Source organism: Puma concolor, chromosome B2 (genome assembly GCF_028749965.1).
Source record: "Puma concolor isolate L17-30 chromosome B2, mPumCon1.1.hap2, whole genome shotgun sequence".
NCBI lineage: Eukaryota > Metazoa > Chordata > Mammalia > Carnivora > Felidae > Puma > Puma concolor.
This window is the reverse complement of record NC_141671.1, coordinates 126,658,082-126,681,493: the sequence shown is the minus strand read 5'-3', so window position 1 is coordinate 126,681,493 and position 23,412 is coordinate 126,658,082. Positions and strand designations below refer to the sequence as shown.

At 44.9% G+C, this 23,412-nt stretch overlaps 1 protein-coding gene across 7 annotated transcripts in view; it reads right to left on the bottom strand.

Annotated features, from left to right (window-relative positions):
• Positions 1-23,412, bottom strand: part of ARFGEF3 (ARFGEF family member 3) — a 188,889-nt gene that overhangs the window by 56,857 nt on the left and 108,620 nt on the right. For all 7 annotated transcript variants that reach the window (XM_086707978.1, XM_086707973.1, XM_086707972.1 and 4 more), the window contains 5 exons: positions 21,904-22,814; positions 6,075-6,241; positions 4,581-4,746; positions 689-796; positions 127-342 (listed from right to left, as the gene is read on the bottom strand). In XM_086707978.1, coding sequence (XP_086564104.1) covers positions 127-342; positions 689-796; positions 4,581-4,746; positions 6,075-6,241; positions 21,904-22,814 — 1,568 coding nt within the window. The remainder of the gene's footprint in view (positions 1-126; positions 343-688; positions 797-4,580; positions 4,747-6,074; positions 6,242-21,903; positions 22,815-23,412) is intronic.

Genomic DNA, 23,412 nt, shown 5'->3' with positions numbered 1-23,412 from the left:
TCCACCGTCTAACCTTTTACCAAGCAGCCCTTCTAAAAGATTCGTTTTCCACGAGGGCCATTCCCACAGCGCTCCTCAGGGACACCCCGCGGGCCACGGGTCCGGGAACGTTACTCTCTCCTGTACCTAGAGCACAGCTCAGCCGCGCTGCTTTCCGCAGCCCATCGAGGCTCATGCAGATGGCATCACGTTCCTTTTGGTTCTGCTCTTTGACGCCTTCAGCTCCCAGAATGAAGGCCAACCCTTTGGAGCTTCCTGCCATGCGGCCAGTCAGGGGGGTGGATAAAGTATCGATCAAGTTCTTCCAGCAGCCCACCAGAATATAGCGAGCAAACGCCACACCTAGGACGTGAAGGAGCAAGGATCATTTTCCGGAGACAAAATAAACCACCGGCGGTGAATGGCATGGGAGCTTCTGACAATCAAGTTAGCAATACTGCGGTGTATGCAGTTCTACTACAGGAAATCAAATTTAATGGATATTGGATTGTGTTATACTTTGTGTTTATAAATAATGAATGTTGCATCATCAGCTAGGTGTTGCTAAGTAACTTCCTTCAGGCACTTTTCTGCCAAGACGAGATGTTAACTCATTTATGTCAGCACAGAAAGCTGCCACTTAATGATTTAATTGCTGGTAACATATGGGATGTATGTATATTCATAAAGTCAAGACCCAAGTCATTACCTGCCACTGTGGAGTCATCAATCCTCCTGCCCTGGGCGAAAGGAGACTCCGTAGAAGCTGAAGCCATCAGCTGGCCCCCAATCGCACTGCTCTCTAAGCCATCAATGTCTGTCAAGGAAAAGGAGGAAGGTTTTCCCAGATTGGAACACTCCAGGAAAAACCAAAACCAAAAACCAAAAACCAAAAAAACCCAAATGGCCAACACAATATTCATTTTTTTCCCACAACAAACATCCATTGGATCTATTATGTACCAAGTATGTAAGAATTTTTTTATCAGAATATTAAAATTTTTGTTTTATTCTTTTAGTCTCGTTTTCTTTCATTGCCAGAACATTCTTCATATTTTTTACTAAAAACATAAACTCTGCCCTCTCTGTTGTTAGAAAATCTATTGACTTAGAATATTTTGACGTTTGACTATTCCTTTTATCCAAAGTGGTGGCATCGTTCCTACATTTTATATGAGCAGTTTGCCCCAACGTGGATTTCTCTTTCAGAATTTCCTCACAGGAATGAAGACGAGAATAAGAATAATATCCCCTTGGTCAGATAATTACATCATCTGATTCCAATGTACAACAATAACTTGATAATAATATCTTACAATTCACAAAGTGTTTTCACATAACATTGTTTTCATCAAATCTTCCAGACAACTCCAAGCGGGTAGGCAGGGTAGGTATTATTTTTCCCATTTCACAGAGAAGGAAATAAATGTTCAAGGTAGGTAAACTGCACAAGGCCACGAAGCCGGTAAAAGAAGGAATTAGGCTTAGTATGCAAGTCTTCTGACTCCCATCTGGGCCTCTTTCCAATGACACCACACACTTCGTGCAGCGTGATATAGGACCTTCATTCTCCATTTAAATTTTTGTTAAAACCAACTCTCATCTCTGGAATTAGCTCAATGAACCACTTCTTAATAAATTGGCAAGAAGAGCCTGGGATTGAGAAGATTTAACTCTGAATTAAGTAGCCTTATAGCCCTGGGCTACACTGCATCTTCTGGCTTTGAATGTCTAAGTGGAAAGGAAGGAACCACCGGAGAAGTGACCATGGAATTGAAGCATATATCCTGAATGCAACTAATATAGTTGAATACAACACAGAGAGGGAATGGGAAAAAAGGGTAGCCTAAGTTTATTCCTTGACTTTAGAACTTGACTTTCACCAACAGGATGAGAGTTCTCTGCATGGTGTTTGAATACTATTTCATTATAGCTTTGATTCTTACAGTAAGTCCATGAAGCCTAGAGATTTCCGGCAACACATCTCTTTTCTCCCCCCTCACATTTTATGTACTTCTATTTGCATATTTAAAATGGTGCATTCCAATAATTAAAATCATACAAAGAAAAAAATGGCGCTTGATTAAACCGCATTTTACAGCCTGCAGAGTGCCTTAGACCAACTTAGGCTTTATTGGTCACCCCCAACCAGCTTCTTCCTTCACCAACATGCAAGTTCTTTTCCTTCCCCACCAGCCAGACAAGCAGAGGGAAGAGGAGGGGTGGTGTTCCTGAGCAACATATCTCTTTGAAAAAAGTTGCTAAGATAGGTTTTAAAATTTCTCACCACAAGAAAAAAAAAAAAAAAAAACGTGACCATGTAAGGTGATTGACATTAACTAAACTTAGTGAGGTGATCATTTTGCAATGTACACATATATCAAATCATCATTTTGTGCACGTTGGGCTAATATAATGTTATATGTCAATTATTTCTCAACAAAAATTGGGGAACCAAGGCAGGGAGAAATCTCAATGACTGCTCAAGTCGGAACAGGCCAGTTTCACTGAAATGAATTTGACCCAGAGTCAAATGGTCTTATGACATTACCCCAAAATTTCCAGTTACGAAAGTTATGTTTCCTATATGCTAGGTAGAGGGCTAATGGATTCAAGTAATACAAAGTTTATTTGAGTGCTAAAATTCCTCGGTTCTAGACAACACTTTTATATGACATTAGGAACGGCCACAGTTAGTACAACGTCAATGGTAAGATCGTGGCTATTGCTTTTAGCTGCACAAGATGAAAAGATCCGATGGAAGTTTCCAAGCTCCAGGTTAACTACTGCTCAAATTCACTTGCCATCTCATACTGGGAATTTGCTACAAAGAATCACAGAACTTTATTTTGTAGAATTCTGTGTGAAAAAGCCTATGTTTTTCTCTCATTTTCTAGCTAGAGTTAGAGAGCTCTCCCGTGGATGTGGCCCACTGAGCTTACAGTTCCGTGACAAAGGGGTGGCTGAGTCACAGCAATGACTGATGAATGTGGCTACTGTGAGTGACCTGTTGTTTGTTCATTTTTATGACTACTGAATGACTCCTTTTGTTAAGGTCCAGGTAAGAGTCACAGAGATTAATTTTGGCAGAAACTACGGTATTTGAAAATTAAAGCTGGCACATTTAGGATCCTTATCCAGGTTCCAAGGCCCTTTAAGCGCTGGGCAGTACTTTCAATCCCTATTGGACGGACTTGGCAAAGACAGGTGGAAACGAAGCACGGCTTACAGGCAACTGAGTAAATGTCCCACACGTGTATGTATTCCTAGATTTGGAATGGATGTAAGTGTGACCATGGTTAACCAAATGCAAATTGGTCACCTGTGCAGTGATCCGGATCCCCAAAGTTTGGGACCTAAGCCTCGCTTCTCTCAGTTGCATCCTAGTTCGAGAACTAGGACTCCAAACACCTGCCAATGGCCGAGACTCTGCTGGCTGTGGACAGACTATGTGTCTTGACTCCCTGCCTGGTTCCTAAATAGCACCTCACCCCACATTCCTCATTGTTGGGTTCTGCTTGTCAGCAGTCTACTCTGCCTCCTTTGTAAGAGCCCCCCAGTACTAACCAAAGGTAATATAACGTTCATTTTGGACAACAGAAACGGCAGGGAAGGCATAGAGCCATGCCCCACACATCGTGTTAGCCAGAGCCAGGAGATGATTCAGATCAGAAACCAGTCTGGGAACTCAGCTCAAACATAAGATGAGCCTGGAGATCTAATATATGAAGGCTACTGATGACAAGTCTTGAGTCCTCCCTGGTCTTTACCTGACATCATGGTGAAGCCATGAAAAGCCAGGAATGACTGTGTTTGCCCACCCCCCCCCCACCCCAAATTCCTTCATGACCATATCCCATACTGTTCTCTATGCTCTCATATAAAAAATCTTTTTCTTTTTGAGAGAGAGAGAGAGACAGAGAGAAAACGAGAGAGAGAATCCCAAACCAGTCCTATGCTCAGTGCGGAGCCCATCGTGGAGCTCGATCTCACGACGGTGAGATCATGACTTGAGCCGCGATCAAAAGTCGGATGCCCAACTGAGCCACCCAGGTGCCCCACGTGAAATTTCTAATGGACAGGGTTTTTAAAACTCAGGGCACTGAAGACAAAGAGGCTGGGCAACTGTTTGGCATTATTTTTAACTCTTGTGCAGCTGGGAAGGGAAGAGAGGACCTCCGACACGGATAGGAAATGGGAAGGGAGCCAAGTTGAAAGTCAAGCGTTTTAACGTGTCTGGCAGCTCAGGAGCACTGAAGGATTAGGGTCACCTACTAGCACGTGAGAGCTTCCAGGAACAATTCTGGGCTTCGTGCCCAGAAAGCACTTCATATCCCTAGCAGAGGCCTGTAGCTCTCCCCTGACAGACGTGGGTGCTAAGTAGTCCTCATCCGAGGGGGCACAGTGAGTCCTCCAGGGTCCCGCGTGAAAAATGGACGGAACATTCCTGTGAGGTGGCTTCGTGATACCTCCCTGGCACCGTCACCAGCTGCCGGGGGTGGGGGGGTTGCCGGGGCTGTTTCAAGGCTGCTTCTCTGAAAGGGGCTCTCGGGCACTCTCTCCCCGCCGAGCGCCACACGGCTGTGTGAGGAGCCACTGACCGGTCAGCATGGTGATGAGGGGAAGGCTGTTATCCTCTGGGCTGCCCCAGTAGCCAGCTTCTCCGAGCATGTTCCTGTCGAGCACCTGATGGTAGAGTTCCTCGATCCAGGCCTGGGAGAAAACCATCAGCACCCCGCTGGTCTGCACCTGCTTCATGAACTCCTTCTGCAGAGAGGACCACACGAGAAGGTGACCAGATAGGATCCCCCCCGCAAACGAACAGGCCCCTCCTCTGCCTCTTTCTCTCACTGGGGCCCTACCTGAGTGGAGGCTTCAAGGAACAACAAAACCTGTTGATTAGGAGTGGGGGGGTGGCAAGGGAAAGGGGAACCAAAATGGAGAAGTCCCAAACTTCATGAAGTTCCTTTTACTTATGATATGTTAAAAAAAATTTTTTTTATCGTTTAGTTATTTTTGAGAGAGAGAGAGAGAATGAGAGAGAGAGGCAGAGCGTGAGCAGGGGAGGGGCAGAGAGAGAAGGAGACACAGAATCCAAAGCAGGCTCCGGGCTCTGAGCTGTCAGCACAGGGCCTGACGCGGGGCTCGAACTCATGAACCCGGAGGTCACGACCTGAGCGGAAGTCGGATGCTTAACTGACTGAGCCACCCAGGCGCCCTACTTATGACATCTTTCTAAGAAACCCACATAAGGATAAAGAACGCTGCACTTCCTATCTTTACTCTTTGATGTGTGGGGGGATTAGAAACAGCACAGAAAAAGGAACGCAGCAGCTCCCTCTCACTGCCCCAACCGCCGCAGAGATGGAGTGTGTCGCCTGAAACAATACGTGTGCCTCGACAGATACTTGACTTACACCCACGAAGCTGCCAGTTCCCCTCGGGAGTTTACAATTTATCAAGCGAACCAATGATTGCGGATTCCCTTCTAGCAGTTCTGTGGACTGAGGCTCGTGAACTGGGATCAGGGCTATACCATGGGGTGGCTCGCTCCGGCGAGGGAGCCAAGCACAGCGTAATCACCATCGTGCTCATTCCACAGCTCATTCCCAGCAGGTGCTTTGTTACCGACAGCTAGTAAGCTTAGCTCTGGGTCACAAGTAGGTCTGGGTACCTTCTGGAGGACAATGAAGAGGTTTCGCAACACAGCAAGCCTTGCTTTTCAGGAAAGGGGGCCATACCCTGTATGTCGTCTGATGCTCCTGAACATTCTGATCACCTGTTTTGGAAGGTGGCTTACACTTGAGTGTGTGCAGCAATGCCACCGGCTGACATTACTAGGCCACCGGCAGGCGGCCGCTTCTAGGGACTGGGGGCCCTTCCCTGTCTGGAGCAAGGTGGGTAGCTGTGTGCCCCGCAGCACGATGCAAACTGCACCGCACCCCCTTCCACCCTCCACACAGCCCCGCAGGGACTGCCCAGTCCAGAGTAGCAGGGGACATCCCTGCTATCCCTCCCAGGGATCCCTCCCAGGACAGCGATGCTCGGCTTTCCAGCCACTTCTGGCCAGGTCCGAGTGGAGACCACGCACTCACTATCATGCCCGGTGCCAGGGTGGGCCGCTTCCGGTAGTAGTCGCCATGGGAGAGCTTCAGGTTGAGCAGCAGGGCGCAGTGCGCGGCCGTGTACAGGCTGTCGGCGTTCATCAGCATCTGCAAGCTGAGGCTGCCGCTCCCATCGAATCCGGGAGAGTGCATCATGCCTGGGGGAGAGAGTCAAGAAACCTTTGGGGTTGCAAGCAAGGCAGCTGGCAAGACCAGCCTGTGGACAGCCGTGGGCCAACCCTAGCAACAAGAACAGGCACCTTGTAGGACGCTCCCGGAAAGAAACTAGAGCCAGCCAGGAGTATCGTGAGGGCCGGACACACGCCTTAGCCTGGTGGGGAGGGGCATGCACTCTGGAGGGAATCTACTGGGCAAATCTTGAGGAGTTACCCACCAAATACTTCGGTAAAACCACTCAGACCCCCTAAGTCTCAGCTTCTTCACCGACGAATGGGCAGAATAATCGACTGCATCCGTCTCTTGCTCAGAGTCTCTAACGACTTCCCATCACAATACAAATAAAACCTGGACTCCCCCTCCTCTCTCCTCACTCCCCACAGCCACCCGGAGCAGTGCTGCTCCTAGACCAACACCGAGACTGGGCCTGCCTCAGGGCCTTTGCATTTGCTCTTGCCACACTCCCCAGAATGATTTCTCAGGAACTCTGGAGGATGTGCTCCCTTCTTTCAGGTTCCTGCTCAAGCATCAGCTTTACAGAGACCTTCCCTTTCAATTCCATCTGAGAGAGCCTCCCCAATACTACCACCCATGCAATATTCCTCCTCCCCACTCTGCATTGTTTTCATTGCCTCCATGTCATTTATTCTACCCAGCATTATACTAACATGTTTTTATTGTCTGCTGTCACTACTATTATCTACTTTTACGTTAAGATCTATGAGAGGGTGGGGCTTCGTTCGTTTCGTCCCCTACAGAATCCCCAGTGCCTGGAGAAATGCCTGGTATAAAGAAGACCCTTGAAAAATATTTGCTCAATGAATAAAAATGAATGAACACGTTTGTTACGAGAACTAGATGTGATAAGGCACGTAAAACGCTTAATGCAGTAACTGATGCATACTTTTCTAAAAGCAACAATGTTCCTCAAAAAGCAAAACCAGAATTACCACATGACCCAGTAATTACACTCTCTGGTACGCAGCATGCTCAAAAGAATTACAAACAGGGATTTGAGCAGACACTTGTACGCCAATTTCACTGCAGCATGATTCACAACTGCCCAAAGGCAGAGCCAACTGAAGAGTCCATCGACAGATGAATGGATAAACGAAATATGGTAGATACGGACCGCGGAGTTCTAATGCATGCTACACCATGGATGAACCTTGCAAACATGCTAAGTAAAATGAGCCAGGCACAAAATGACAAATGTAAGGTCCATGTAAATGAGGTACAGGCAAGAACAGGCAAATTTATGGAGACAGAAAGTAGATTAGACGTGACCACGGGCTGGGGAAGAAGACTTTCTCTTTGGGATGATTAAAAAAAAAAAGTTCTGGGGGCACCTGAGTGGCTCAGTCGGTTGAGCGTCCGACTTTGGCTCAGGTCATGATCTTGCAGTTTGTGAGTTCGGGCCCCGCATCGGGCTCTGTGCTGACAGCTCAGAGCCTGGAGCCTGCTTTATATTCTGTCTCCCCTTCTCTCTGTCCCTCCCATGCTCATGCTCTGTCTCTCAATAATAAATAAACATTAGTGCTCGCTTCGGCAGCACATATACTAAAATAATAAATAAACATTAAAAAAATCTTTAAAAACAAAAAAAGTTCTGAAAACAGTGGTGATGGTTTTACAACATTGTGGATACAGTGAGTGCCATTGAACCGCACACATAAAAATGGTGAAAATGGCAAATTGTAAGTTATATATATATATTTTATCACAATTAAATAATAATGTAATATACCAAAACCGTTGAACTGTGCCCTCTAAATGGGTGAATTGTAGGCTATATGAATTTTATCTAAATAAATTTTATTTCAATCAATCTTTTAAATGAGGAAACAGAGTTTCAAAAATATATGTAAATGAAGAGCTATTGGTTTTTCCCTCATTATTTTTTCTAAACATCGTTTTATGTTTAATAAGGTTTTCATTTTGAAGGGCTCCTTGTGCTTTATACAAATTAACTGAAAGAAAACAAACAAACAACTATATCCCCTGCTTTAAAGATGGGCTCACTCAGGGGCACCTAGGTGGCTCAGTTGGTTAAGTGTCCAGCTTTGGCTCAGGTCATGATCTCATGGTTGACAAGTTTGAGCCCCACTTGCGCTGACAGTGAGGAGCCGGCTTGGAATTCTCTCTCTCCCTCTCTCTCCCTTTCTCCCTGCCCCTCCCCAGCTCATGCTCTCTATCAAAATAAATAAGTAAACTTAAAAAAAAAAAATGTGCCTCATTCTTCTCAAAGCTAGAACAAACAATCCTAAAATTTGTATGGAACCACAAAAGACCCCGAAGAGCCAAAGTTATGTGGAAAAAGAAAACCAAAGCAGGAGGCATCACAATCTCAGACTTTAGCCTCTAATACAAAGCTGTAATCATCAAGACAGTGTGGTATTCGCACAAAAACAGACACATAGACCAATGGAATAGAATAGAGACCCCGGAATTGGACCCACAAAAGTATGGCCAACTAATCTTTGACAAAGCAGGAAAGAGTATCCAATGGAATAAAGACAGTCTCTTTAGCAAATGGTGCTGGGAGAACTGGCCAGCAACATGCAGAAGAATGAAACTGGACCACCTTCCCATACCATACACAAAAATAAACTCAAAATGGATGAAAGACTTGAATGTGAGACAGGTAACTATCGAAACCCTAGAGGAGGAAGCAGGCAACAACCTCTCTGACTTCAGCTGCAGCAATTTCTTGCTTGACACGTCTCCAAAGGCAAGGGAATTAAAAGCAAAAATGAACTATTGGGATCTCATCAAGATAAAAAACTTCTGCACTGCAAAGGAAGCAATCAACAAAACTAAAAGGCAACCGACGGAATGGGAAAAGATATTTGCAAATGACATATCGGATAAAGGGTTAGTATCCAAAATCTATGAAGAACTTACCAAACTCAACACCCGGAAAACAAATAATCCAGTGAAGAAATGGGCAGAAGACATGAATAGACACTTTTCCAAAGAAGACATCCAGATGGCCAACAGACACATGAAAAGTTGCTCAACATCACTCATCATCAGAGAAATATAAATCAAAATCATAATGAGATACCACCTCACACCAGAGTGGCTAAAATTAACAATTCAGGAAACAACAGATGATGGCGAGGATGTGGAGAAATGGGAACCCTCCTGCACTGTTGGTGGAAAGCAAACTGGTGCAGCTGCTCTGGAAAACAGTATTTAATTTAAAAAATGAAAAGTAGAACCACCCTACGACACAGCAACAGCACTACTAGGAATTTACCCAAGGGCTACAGCAATGCTGACGCATAGGGGCACATGTACCCCAATGCTTATAGCAGCACTTTCAACAATAGCCAAATTATAGAAAGAGCCTAAATGTCCATCAATTGATGAATGGATAAAGAAGATGTGGTTTATAAATACAATGGAATACTACTTGGCAATGAGAAAGAATGAAATCTTGCCATTTGCAGCAACGTGGATAGAACTGGAGGGTATGATGCTAAATGAAGTCAGTCAGAGAAAAACAGGTATCAAATATTTTCACTTATATGTGGAACCTGGCAAATTTAACAGAAGACATGGGGGAAGGGAAGGGGGAAAAAACAGTTACAAACAGAGAGGGAAGGAGGCAAACCATAAGAGACTCTTAAATACAGAGAACAAACTGAAGGCTGAGTGGGGAGGGAGGCGGAGGAGAGGGGAAGATGGGTGATGGGCATTGAGGAGGGCACTTGTTGGGATGAGCACTGGGTATTGGATGTAAGTGATGAATTATGGGAATACGCCCCCCAAAACCAAGAGCACACTGTATACACTGTATGTTAGCCAACTTGACAATAAATTATTTTTTAAAAAAGTGCCTCTTCTATGAAATGTAATAGTTTTCAAAACTAACAAGTACATTGGAAACATAAATTTGTAACTGGAATGGTTACTTATATCCTTGTGAATTTCTTAATGAATATGCTAGCAAGAGGATATGGACCAGAAGAAGCTTTTAAAGTTGAAAAATCTTCAAGACCTTTGCTTATTTGAGAACTGTATAAAGACTTTTTTGTTTGGAGTAGGTATATATGTTCTTCCAATAAAACTACTTTATGCAAATGTTAGGCATCACCTCTTCCTTCCTTTAAGAATTTTGCAGCTGCCGTAAGAGATTTTTTACTGAGGGCACTTTGTGATCAGAGGCAGAGGTGAATTTATACAAGAAGGGTTCTCTCTCTGTCCCAAAAATAAATAAACGTTGAAAAAAAAAAATTTTAAAAAGGGGCGCCTGGGTGGCGCAGTCGGTTAAGCGTCCGACTTCAGCCAGGTCACGATCTCGCGGTCCGTGAGTTCGAGCCCCACGTCGGGCTCTGGGCTGATGGCTCGGAGCCTGGAGCCTGTTTCCGATTCTGTGTCTCCCTCTCTCTCTGCCCCTCCCCCGTTCATGCTGTGTCTCTCTCTGTCCCAAAAATAAATAAACGTTGAAAAAAAAAATTTTTATACAAGAAGGGTTGAGAGCAGGATTTAAAAATGACATCCTTGGTCAGGATACAAACACTGTGTTCCTACCCCTGATGGTCCAGAGGAAAACTCCATACTCTTAAGCTCCTGGTGATCTTGGTTCTAGTCTCTGGTAAATTGAAAGCTGAATTCAGTGTTGCTGGGTGTTTATTCTGGATAGAAATGAATATTCGAGTTTTTCAGGGAAACAGAATTTGCAAGTGGCTCTGATCTTAGGCACGAGTAATAATTTCTTTAAAAAACTTAAAACCAACTACTATTTACCTCGGAATATGTCTTGGAAAACCCAGTACATGTTCAGATGCTGAAAAGGAAGAAGGCAGCTGATGCGTCTGCTGACCCAGAGACGCAAATCATTAGCGGAGGGGTGACAATGTCCCAGAGGGCACTACTAACGGGTATGTGGAGTTCTGAAATAATCTGTCAGACCTGTTAGAAACAATCCGTTGGTACTGCCTTCTCTCTCGAGGTTGGCTAAATTTCTTACATTACACAGAGCTGGCAAATTTGAGAATAAAACAAAAGGATGTATTATCTGTCAGTCATTTTCTTACCGTACCAAATACAGTTCACTGGTGATGTTAAGAAGGAAAATAACACAATGGCCATTACTTTATTAAGTGATTTCTAATTTTTAGAACAAGTCTCTTCTCATACATTATTTCATTTGACATATAAAGTATGTATCAATTGCCTTCCTTTATTTTACCAGTAAGGAAAGTGCCTCAGAAATATTAAAGGAATTTACCTGAAGTTATATAGCTAGAAATTGGCAAAAGGCTTTTGGTTACAAACTCCAGGCACTTTGCACTATGCCATGTCGTACTTGCTTCCAATGTCGTGAAGAGACTCCACTCTATCATGTCCCTCTTTGTTTTTTTAAATTTTTTTTTCAACGTTTCTTATTTATTTTTGGGACAGAGAGAGACAGAGCATGAACGGGGGAGGGGCAGAGAGAGAGGGAGACACAGAATCGGAAACAGGCTCCAGGCTCTGAGCCATCAGCCCAGAGCCCGACGCGGGGCTCGAACTCCCAGACCGCAAGATCGTGACCTGGCTGAAGTCGGACGCTTAACCGACTGCGCCACCCAGGCGCCCCTCATGTCCCTCTTTAATAGATAACTTTATTTTACATTCATCCTGACTGGGTTCATTGAAGTGTTCTAAATTTGGAGTGACAAACTATAGGAACTATGACCTTTACCACATTCTGGCCACTTGCTTTTTCCAGTGTTCTGTAACATTCTCTCCCTCTATAATTAAGATGTTCTTTACTGTCAGGAACAGGAGGGTGGGTCACCTGCTTGATTGGTTACCAGCAAAAAACTGGATACAAGATTAGCATAAATGACTTTGAAATATCTCCTCCATGTCTTAGACAATTTAATGTGCCTTTTCAAATACAAATTAGATACTTATGCAAAACATTTAACAGAACAGAAAAATTTAAAAAATAAGAAGAATAGTCCCTGCTTCTCCCAAGTCCCAGTGATACCCATCCCAGATCATACTACATACATTGTAATGAAACTTGGTATTTTCTTTTTTAAAATTTTTTTTTTCAACGTTTATTTATTTTTTGGGACAGAGAGAGACAGAGCATGAACGGGGGAGGGGCAGAGAGAGAGGGAGACACAGAATCGGAAACAGGCTCCAGGCTCTGAGCCATCAGCCCAGAGCCTGACGCGGGGCTCAAACTCACGGACCGCGAGATCGTGACCCGGTTGAAGTCGGACGCTTAACCAACTGCGCCACCCAGGCGCCCCGAAACTTGGTATTTTCTTAGTAATATACGTTCGACATCTCTTGATATGAGCACTTCTAGATCTGCCTCATTCTTTTCAAATAACTGGGCATGCAGGTCACGATCTCGCGGTCCGTGAGTTCGAGCCCCGCGTCGGGCTCTGGGCTGATGGCTCAGAGCCTGGAGCCTGTTTCCGATTCTGTGTCTCCCTCTCTCTCTGCCCCTCCCCCGTTCATGCTCTGTCTCTCTCTGTCCCAAAAATAAATAAACGTTGAAAAAAAAAATTAAAAAAAAAATAACTGGGCATGTAGCACTGCATGTTTGGAGTATGATTTATTTAAGTAATGCTCTATTGGTAGACATTTATGTAGTTTCAATTACGAAAATAGCTGAAATGATGTAATAGCTTTTAGCACTTATGCAAGTGTATCTGTGGGCTAAGTACCCTAAAGCAGAATAAAGACATACATTAGGTTTGATAGATATAGCCCAGGTATCTTCCAAATAGTTTTATACCAAATGTTCTTCCTACCAATGGTGCGTAAGAATAATGTTGTACCCACTCAGCAATACTGGGCATTATCAATTTTCTAAACCTTTATAATGATGTTATGTGATTCTTGGTTGCATTTCTATACACTAATAACAAAGTAGCAGAAAGAGAAATTAAGAGAACAATTCCATTTATAACTGTCCCCCCAAAGAACGAAATACCCAGAAATAAACTAATCAAGGAGGTGAAAGACCTATACTATGAAACCTATAAAACATTGATAAAAGAAACTGAAGACGATACAAATAAACGGAAAGATATCCTGTGCTCATGGGCTGGAAGCATTAATATTGTTAAAATGTCCCTACTACCCAAAGCAATCTCTATCAAAATACTAACAGCACTTTTCACAGAACTAGAATAATCCTAAAATTTGCATGGAACCTGAAAAGATCCCCAAATATCCAAAGCAATCTTCAGAAAGGTATCACAGTCTCAGATTTCAAGATACACTACAAAGCTGTAGTAATCGAAACACTATGGTACTGGCACAGAAATACACACATAGGTCAGTAGAACAGAATGGAGACCCCAGAAATAAACCCATGCTTATATAGTCAATTAATCTGCAACAAATAAGGCAAGAGTATACAATGGGGAAAAGACAGTCTCTTCAGTAAATGGTGCTGGGAAAACTAGACAGCTACTTGCAAAATAAAACTGGATCACTTTCTTATACACAAAAATTAACTCCAAATGGATTGAGGACCTAAATTTGAGACACAAAACCATAAAACGCCTAGAAGAAAAAGAAGCAGTAATCTCTTGGACACTGGCCTTAGCAACATTTTCTAGATATGTCTCCCCACGCAAGGGAAACAAAAGCAAAAATAAACTATCGGGACTACACCAGAATAAAAAACTTTTGCCCAGCAAAGGAAACCATCAATAAAACAAAAAAGGCAACGTGCTAAATAGAAGAAGATATTTGCAAGTAATATATCCGACAAGGGGATGAACTCCAAATATATAAAGAACTTACACAACTCAACACCAAAATCCAAATAACCTGATTAAAAATGGACAGAGGGCCTAAACAGGCATTTTTCCAAAGAAGGCACACGGATGGCCACCAGACACAAAAAGATGATCCCTATCACTAATCATCAGAGAAATGCAAACCAAAACCATAACAAAATATCATCTTACACCTGTCAGAATTGCTAGAATCAAAAAGACAAGAAATAACAAGTGTTCATGAGGATGTAGAGAAAAAGGAACCCTCATGCACCGTTGGCAGCAATGTAAATTGGTGCAGCTACTGTGGAAAACAGTATGGAGGTCCCTCAAAAAATTAAAAAGAGAACTACCATATGATTTAATAATTCTACCACTGAGTATTTACCTAAAGGAAATGAAAGGGGTGAAAAACACGCACCTCCATGGGTTGGTTACTGTAGCATTATTTATAACAGCCAAGTATGGAAGTGTCCATCCATAGATCAATGGATAAAGAAGATACGGTGTACACACACACACACACACACACACACACACACACACACACACACACACTGGATTATTATTCAGCCCTAAGGAGAATGAGATCCTGCCTTTTGTGACAACATGGATGCATCCAGAGGGTATGCTAAGTGAAGTAAGTCACAGAAAGACAAACACCTTATGATTTCACTGATACATGGAATCCAAAACACAAAACACACAAAAAGCAGAAACACACTTGTAAACCCAGAGGACAAACTGATGGTGACCGGAGGCAAGGTGTAGGCATACGCAAAACGGGCCAAGGGGAGTGGGAGATACAGCTTCCAGCTACGGAATAAGTCATGGGAATAAAAGCCCCAGCACAGCATAGCCACAGAATGTCGTCAGTGGTACTCCGATATGTTGTATGGTGACAACAGGTAGGTACACTTGCCATGACCACAGTATAATGTATGGATGTGTCCAATCACTAGGTTGTACACCTGTAGCTAGCGTCAATTAAGATAAAAAGATTACGCTATTTTACGTGGTAACATATTTCTTTAATGAAGTCTCTGGTTCTAATTTTTATATAACGTTACTGCTTTATTTTCTGATAGAAGTTACGAGAAAAAAAAATTTTAAGAGGTTTGGAAAAAGGTCCCAACAAGCAAATGAAAATAAAAATAGTCTGTAATTATACCATTCTGAGATAAGTACTAACATTTGATGTTAATTTTGAATCCTTTTAAAAATTACATTATGACCATTAACCGTGTCCTTATATGTTACTGGAAAGCATCATTTTAAATAGCTACATAATTTCACAAATGGAGGTATCGTAACTCAGTTAGCTTTTCCCTTATTTAGGGGCATTTAGGTTGTTTCTGGTATTTTTGCTGTGAAATACTGCTATCATATACATTTTGATATATAAATCTCTGCTTGAGTTTCTGTTCCGTTAGTATAAGTTCCTGAGATTCTCTCAGGAGCCAATGCAGTGACAGGGCTCCACGGGTGTCTGTCTGTCAGGACTTGGAAAACTGTCACACATTTGCTGGGCTACAGTCTGTGACTGTGCTTTTTTCTTTAAAAAATTTTTTTTAATGTTTATTTATTATTGAGAGACAGAGAGAGACAGAGCATGATCATGGGAGGGGCAGAGAGAGGAGAAGACACAGAATCCAAAGCAGGCTTCAGGCTCTGAGCTGTCACCACAGAGCCCGACGTGGGGCTCGAACTCGCGAACCATGAGATCATGACCTGAGCCGAAGTTGGACACTAAGCCGACTGAGTCACCCAGGCGCCCCTGTGATTGTGTTTTAATCCCAGCAAATCAACTTCCGAGGGTTCTGTGTTCTCAAACAGTGTCTCCGATTTGCCCATCCACTCAGCTCTCCTCCATTACCCCGCCTGCCCACCCTAGTAGATAGAGTGCGATACTAAGAACGGATCTCTGGACCCACACTTTGCAGATTTGTACCCTGGCAAAGTGTACACCACTTTGTAGCTGTGCGCCTTGTTTGATTTATGACTTGACCGCTCTGTGCCTCAGTTTTCTCGCCTATAAAATGAGGAGAATAATACTGCCTATCCTATGGGATTATTATGAGTATTAAATGAATCAATATATGTAAAACCCTTCATCAATGCAGGGCATAAGGGAAGTGCTATGTTCTTACTAGCTATTATTATTCTCAAGGATACATAGAAATGCTAAAAAATAACTTCAAGAAAAGACACCAAGATCCAAGATATTTCAGAGGCGATTTCTGGGTGGTATATAATTATGCTTTTTTGTCTTCATATTATTACATTCTCTTGATTTCACATTTCACAAATGCCAGGGTATTGGAGGAAGATTTTGTTAGACTACTTACTCCCTAACCCTGCTTCCAGAATACTTTCCTTCCTCCCCTTACTAAATTTTTTTTTAATGTTTATTCATTTTTTTGGGAGGGAGACAAAGAGAGAGAAAGGGAGAGACGGTGCAAGCGGGGGAGGGGCAGAGACAGACGGAGACACGATCCGAAGCAGGCTCCAGGCTCCGAGCTGTCAGCACAGGGCCCGACGTGGGACTTGAACCCGTGAACCACGAGATCGTGACCTGAGCCGAAGTCGGACGCTTAGCTGACTGAGCCACCCAGGTGCCCTGTTCCTCCCCTTATTAAAGCAAACCAATCAACCAACTCCACCAGTCATCGTGGTAAATGAGGAAACGTTAGGCGAAAGTCACACGTTCACAACGGGTAGGGCAGAGAGACAGGAGAAGCCATCACGGAGCGCACAGGACAGCCTACCTCGGACGTAATTTAGGGGAAACAAGTGGACTCTTCTTCTTAAAGTAAACACTTGAGTTTTCCACTCACTGCAAACAAACCTAATCCTAAGCGACCCGGAGGCAGGATAACACATTCACTTGTTTGCTGGAGGTCTTCTTCCTGTATTTTACCTCTCGTGTTCCACAAAGACACTGAGTTCCGTTTGTATCACCATCTCCTGGGCTGTTCAAATCCCAGGGCCCAAAACTGAAGCCGGAAAGAGCATACTTGCCTTCCTGGCTTTGGATCCACAGGGCTCCTTCCGGAGACTGTGGGCCGTTCCCAGAAGGCAATGAGAGGAGGGAGGAAGCAGTGGGGCAGAGGAAGGAGACCCTTAAACGGGCAGCGGATGGAGGTCTGTCTGTGGCTTTCTGCTGCCTGGCAGTGCCAGAGGGCCTGGGCAGGGCCCCAGAGGAGAACAGACAACGGTGCCTGGCCTTGCCAGAGCAGCCCAGGCCCCACGCCACCTCCCGGGTGCCAAGGAGTCTGTGAAGCAGATAACGGGGGATCCCTGGCCATGTGAGAGGTGAGCGGCCTCCCTGTGAAGATCCCACCTAAGCCCCAGCTTCTGGTTTTACCCTGGAATGGACAGCTGAGGGAGAGCATCAAATGCCCGGCCAGCCAGGCTGGCTGGGGGTGGGGGGGGTGGGGGGGGTGGGGGGGTGGGGGTGTCTGGAGTCAGACCTGTTGTAATGTAAAGAAACAGATATTTCTTGTATAATGGAGATTCATGATCGCTGTACTATCTTTTATGAAATCGGGTGCTTTATAAATATCAAATCGCTTGCAATGAGCCTCACATGTGGTCACAGTGAATCTCAAGATCGTAACCAGACACCGCTAATCGAAGGAATGGCAATCCCGAAACCACACGCCCGTGTGCCTCTATTCGTTGCTGTGTGAGGCTGGCTCCTGCTGTCTTGTCCCCGAGGAGCCACCTCACACAGATGCACTCTGCTCTATGCAGGAAGAGGAAGGCGTTTCTGCAGCTGTCCCGGCTCGCGTCCACTAATCATCTTTATAAAACCCATTTTGTCTGAAGGTTTTCGAGCGCCCCCACCGTAGGAAACTAATAGCTTTCAAAGGAAAGGCTCTCTTGAATCACGTGCGATTAAGGGGGCTCATTTTAACTGTATGTTAGTTGTCTGAGGATAGGAGTCTCTGAGAAATGCCGAGCGAGTCTGATCTCAGCCAGCAGGGCAGACCCTGATAACAGGTCAGGGACAAATGCCCAGTGGGAGTTGTTGGCACAATAAGGTTTAAAGCTTTTGACACAAAAGTAAATAATGAGCAAAATATCTGGGTTATCACTCAGGGAGACTGTCTCTTCTCCCCCTCTCCGGTTGTTACTCTCTGAACTTTGCCTTGGGTGGACAAAGGCCATCTGTCCTCTCCCGGGTCACTGCAGGGTACAGATGTTTCTTTTTTACTAATCTTCCATATTGGAGGTGATGCTCGCGCGTGCACTGGTTCGGTGCGGAAGTGAAGTGGACCCAAGCCAGCATCCGGCAGCTTCGGCTGACCCACAGCGATGGTCCCTGTGACCCATTAAACCACAGTGGTCACTGAGGAGAACGAGCTTATTGGTAGGGGGACCACAGAGTGATGGGCCTGTGATTTGGAAAGACCGACCAACTCCTGATTGGTAAAAGCATTGTGGAAGTCACTAGGACTAAAAAGACAAACGACTAAATCAGTTACAGGCCATTACTAAAAATTATATTCGGAAACAAAGGATTTTGAAGTCTCTTTTTGATGTATGGATTCCTATGTGTAAAACTTAAGGTGACAACATGCTGGGTCTGATGGGACATTTTCCTGACCTCTAAAATTTGAGGAAGTTTGCAACTTCCAAGAGGCCACATTCTGGCCAAATAAAACATTCACTCAAGCTCTGTTTAGCATGTACTGTAAATGTCCAATGTACAAGATGTCCAATGTACAAATGTACAAATGTAAATAAGCATTGATCTGAAAGGCACAAAAACACAAATGATAAAATTTGCTTTAGCTTCAAATTTGACAAAAGACTTTGCTAGGATTATATTTCCTAATTCTCATAGGAAATGAAGCAGGGCGCTTGGGAGGCCATCTTTGCTGCTATGACAACTCACTTATCTGGCACTACTTGGGGATGCTGTTTGTAAACAGGAAGTTATCTGAATGTTAGATCTTACGTTATTTAAATGCTGAAATTTCTGCAGCTGAGTTATTTTGTAAGGATTATTTTAATTGTAAATAGAAGGCCCTAAATATGCTTTTACTATTTCTTGATGATTCAAGGCCATCGTTCATGCAACCAGTGGCGGTGCCGTGATCTGATCCACAGCTGTTCTTTGGGACCACTGATGTTTGCTGGCCAGCCTGCCTTGGTGCCACGGACGCCAAGCTGGTCAGAGCAGGCTGCTGGGCTCCCTCTCCCCATGAATATATTCAGCTGAGAAGAAATCCAGGCTCAGAGGCCCTGCCAAACCCCATCCAAAGGGGAGTGAACATTCCTTCCAACTCAGGCTTTACCCATGATTCTTTCATACCATAAAGTATTTCACATGTTAAGGGACCAGAGTGCAAGCTCATGAGTCTACAGTCAATGAATATTTATTAAGAATAAGCATGAAAAAAAAAAACAAAAATAAAAAGGGGCGCCTGGGTGGCTCAGTCAGTTGGGCGTCCGACTTCGGCTCAGGTCATGATCTCGCGGTTTGCAAGTTCGAGCCCCACGTCGGACTCTGTGCTGACAGCTCAGAGCCTGGAGCCTGCTTCGGATTCTGTGTCTCCCTCTCTCTCTGCCCCTCCCCTGCTCATGCTCTGTCTCTCTCTGTCTCAAAAATAAATAAAAACATTAAAAAAATTAAAAAAAATAAGGCATGCCTATCTTATGGCCCCTGGTTCAGAGCACAATGAAGCTTCTCTATAAATGTTGACTGATGAAGTGTGTGTGTGTGTGTGTGTGTGTGTGTGTGTGTATGAGAGAGAGAGTGAGAGAGTGAGTGAGAGAGAGAGACAGAGGAAGAGACAGACACACAAAACACATACTAGCAATGTTCAACAAAACAGTGTCAAATTTAGTAATGGTGGCATAAAAGATCTTAGGGAAAAATATAGTTTTTAAGAGAGTATTTATACATTGTCTTAGTCTTTCAATGGAAGATGAATTTGCATATGTGTGTGTGCTCCTTCACACAAATCAAATATCTTGAGAAAAATGTTGGATAGCCTCAAAAATAGGTATTTTCACGTCTTAAAAGAATCACAGTGCAGTTAGGAAACCTCAGACATCATATGTGTCTCTTTCCAACCTCTAGAGAGGTTGAGAAATCCAGAAGTAGTCGTCTAGGATTATAAGTTCTATATTCCTGTGGCTGCTTCCAACTTTGGATCATTCTTATATTAAAAAGCGTCCTTCCTCAGATACACCTGGATTAAAGTGTCTTTTTTGTGTCCTTTTGACAAAGGACACTCTAGTCAGTTTCTTAAAGATACTTATTAAGCTACCTCTTAACGACACAGCAGTCAGCTTCTACCAAGTTCTAGTAACTGGGCTAGAATTTGTGTGTGTGTGTGTGTGTGTGAGATATGTTCTTTGTTGGAAGATCAAAATGAGTTACACATGGTTGGAGGGCTCAAGGAGCTGAAAGTTCAGAGAGGGAAAGGTGGATGCATTCACAAATAACTCTGATAAATGTGGTAAGGGCAATGACAAACACATGCTCAAGGCTGTGATGGAAGCACAAATGGTGATCTTGATCTGGGTTTGTTCTCAGGGTTAGTCCTTTCTATGTGAGCACAAGCCCAGCAGGGTCCAGCCACCTCAGTCGTCTGTGGTCAAGAGACCCTTGAATGTCAGGGGAAGACACAGTTGACCACCCAGGAGTCAGGCACTCAGTTATTCCTCCCATAAGTGTTTTGCACGCATTACTTTCTTTCTGTAGTACTGTGAGAGGATAGAAAATATATATACTGGTCTGTGCCTGTTTCCTGGCACAAAGCTCCTAAAATCCTTACAATTTCCTAAGTGACATGAACACTCGACGCATCTCTTGTTCTGATATTTGTCTTTCACCCCATCCTGATTCCTAAAACACTTGTAAATGGCTACGTGACAAGAGCACTAGGGACGTCTTTTGTCCCAAGGAGGCGACTCCGGGTGGACTCCTCGATGGGGGCTGGTCTCCAGAAAGACCACGCCATGATCAGATGCTGGAAGTTCAGGGGAATTCAGACTATATTGGGAGGACAGCCTGCATCTGATCCAAGGCCTCTTTTAAATTAGTTTACAGGGGCGCCTGCGTGGCTCAGTCAGTTAAGTATCTGACTATTGATTTCAGCTCAGGTCATGATGTCACTGTTTGTGAAGACTGAGCCCCCTGAGGGGCTCTGTGCTGACAGCAAGGAATCTGCTTGGGATTCTCTCTCTCTCTCTGTCCCCCTCCCGCTTGCACTCTTGCTCTTTCAAAATAAATAAATAATAAATTTACAAATTGATATACCAAAAGTGCATTGTTTTGTGACTTTTAAATGTTTATTTATTTTTGAGAGAGAGACAGAGAGAGACAGAGAGACCGGGAAAGAGCATAAGCAGGGGAGGGGCAGAGAGAGAGAGAGAGAGAGGGAGACACAGAGTCTGAAGCAGGTTCCAGGCTCCGAGCTGTCAGAACAGAGCCTGACGCGGGGCTTGAACTCACAAACCATGAGACGGTGACCTGAGCTGAAGTCGGATGCTTACCCCACTGAGCCATCCAGGTGCCCCACTTCGTGATTTTTAGACACTAAGGTGTAGAAGCATGCTAAGAACTCGATGTTCTGAGAGTCAGAGATTGTCAATTTGTCTCAGTCAGCAGCAGCTTTCTAGAATGCAGTCACCTCTTATTCGTTGCTCTGCACCACGTACATCTATCAACCTCCGAATATTCCAGCCATCCACTGCCTAGATTCAAACAAACCACCACCTGTGCGTCTTACGTTCCTTTGCTCTCTTCCAATACAAGAAACCCCAAGAGCCGTTAAGACGCTCTGGGCACCTGAACCTAAGGCAGGATGGCAATTTCCCATCCGGGCCGAACGCTCTGAATACGCTTACCCACTGTGGCAGGAGCCTGTTGCACGAACCTGAGCAGAAGGTGGAGGCGAAGTTCTGGAGGGCCGAGTCCACCTCCTCCACGCTGGGCAGAGCCAGCAGGCGGGGCAGGAGGCTCTCCAGGGCCTGCAGGAACAGCCTGGCGCTGTGCTGGTCCGCCTCCTGGTTCTTCAACAGTTTCAGGGACAGAGCGGCAGTCCGCAGGGACCTGTGGCCCAGGCAGTCCCGAGGGGTCTGCTCTTCGTCCGCCAGGGAGCCGTTGTCCGACCCGATGTCCGACACGTCGGACCTGCCCGAGTCCTTCTCTGCCGCCATCGAGTACTGGTCGCAGGAGTCGAACTCGGTCCGCGAGAGGTCTTGGTCATCTACGCTGAAATTGCTCTCACTGTACCGGGAGCCGTAGGACCTCATCCTGCAGTCCACCGACAGGAAGTTCGTTATGTCGGGGTAAGCCACCGTGTGGCTCCTCTGGACCACGTCTGGTTGGTCGACCGCCTCGGGCTCCGGCACCTTGCTCAGCGTCTCCCTGCTCTCCGGCTGTGCCGGCGACCTGAGGCTGTGCTTGTGGTTGTCGGAGCGGTCCTCGGGTGTGGTCTGGCCCAGCTCACCCTCCAGGGTGGTCTGGCCCGTGTCCGTGGTCACACTGATGCTGATGTCCGGGCTCCTCTCGTTCCCCGCCTCCCACGGCGTGTGCTCGGAGGACAGGACGCGCCGCTGCCAGCGGAAGTCGGCCTCGTTGATCTCCATGGAGTCCCGGCTCCATTCAGCCCCGTCCTTGAGCTCCTCCAGGCGCAGCAGCAGCAGCTGCACCTGGCCTTCGCTCAAGCCCTTGCCCTGGCTCAGCTCGTCCAAGGCCCCAAGCAAGGTGCAGACGCAGGACACGGCCGCATAGCACGCCTCGATGCCGCCCTTGATGCACGCTTCGGTCATGCCATCCATGATGCTAAGGGTTCGAGGGAGAAAACAACATCAGCATAGGCAACGTGGGAGAATGCTCCAGAAGGAACAAGGCGGGTGAGTCTGGTGAGCAGGGCAGTATGCAAAACAGATCCTCTGCTCTACATGAAGTGAAATGGTCTGGGCAAAAAGTAAAATGAAATAAACATGCTCCGGCTGGCAGAGGAAAACCTCCAGGTGAAGTGGCCCACCTTGAATCACACTGACTCTTGGTTGGCTGGTTTATCTGGAGACACACAAAAATTCCGGATGGGAGTTTGTGATCTCCACAAGGACAGGCACTGCATAATCTCACTTTTGGATTATGTTCGTTTTTTGTTTTTTTTTTCCCCCGAAAGCAAACAGTTATAATGGCTATAGGATAATGAGGACATCCTCTATAAGACGAATATATTCCGGAACAGGTGCAGGTGAATATAACAACTGCAAATTAGATGATGTTCAGTTTTCTAGGGAAGTGACAAGTAAAGGAATCTTATAGCTATAGTGCTGGAATTCAAAAAGTTTTTCCCCAACATAACCCCAATGGATAATTTTTGTACATTTCATTCTGTACATTGCGTTTACTTTAAGTATGACAATAT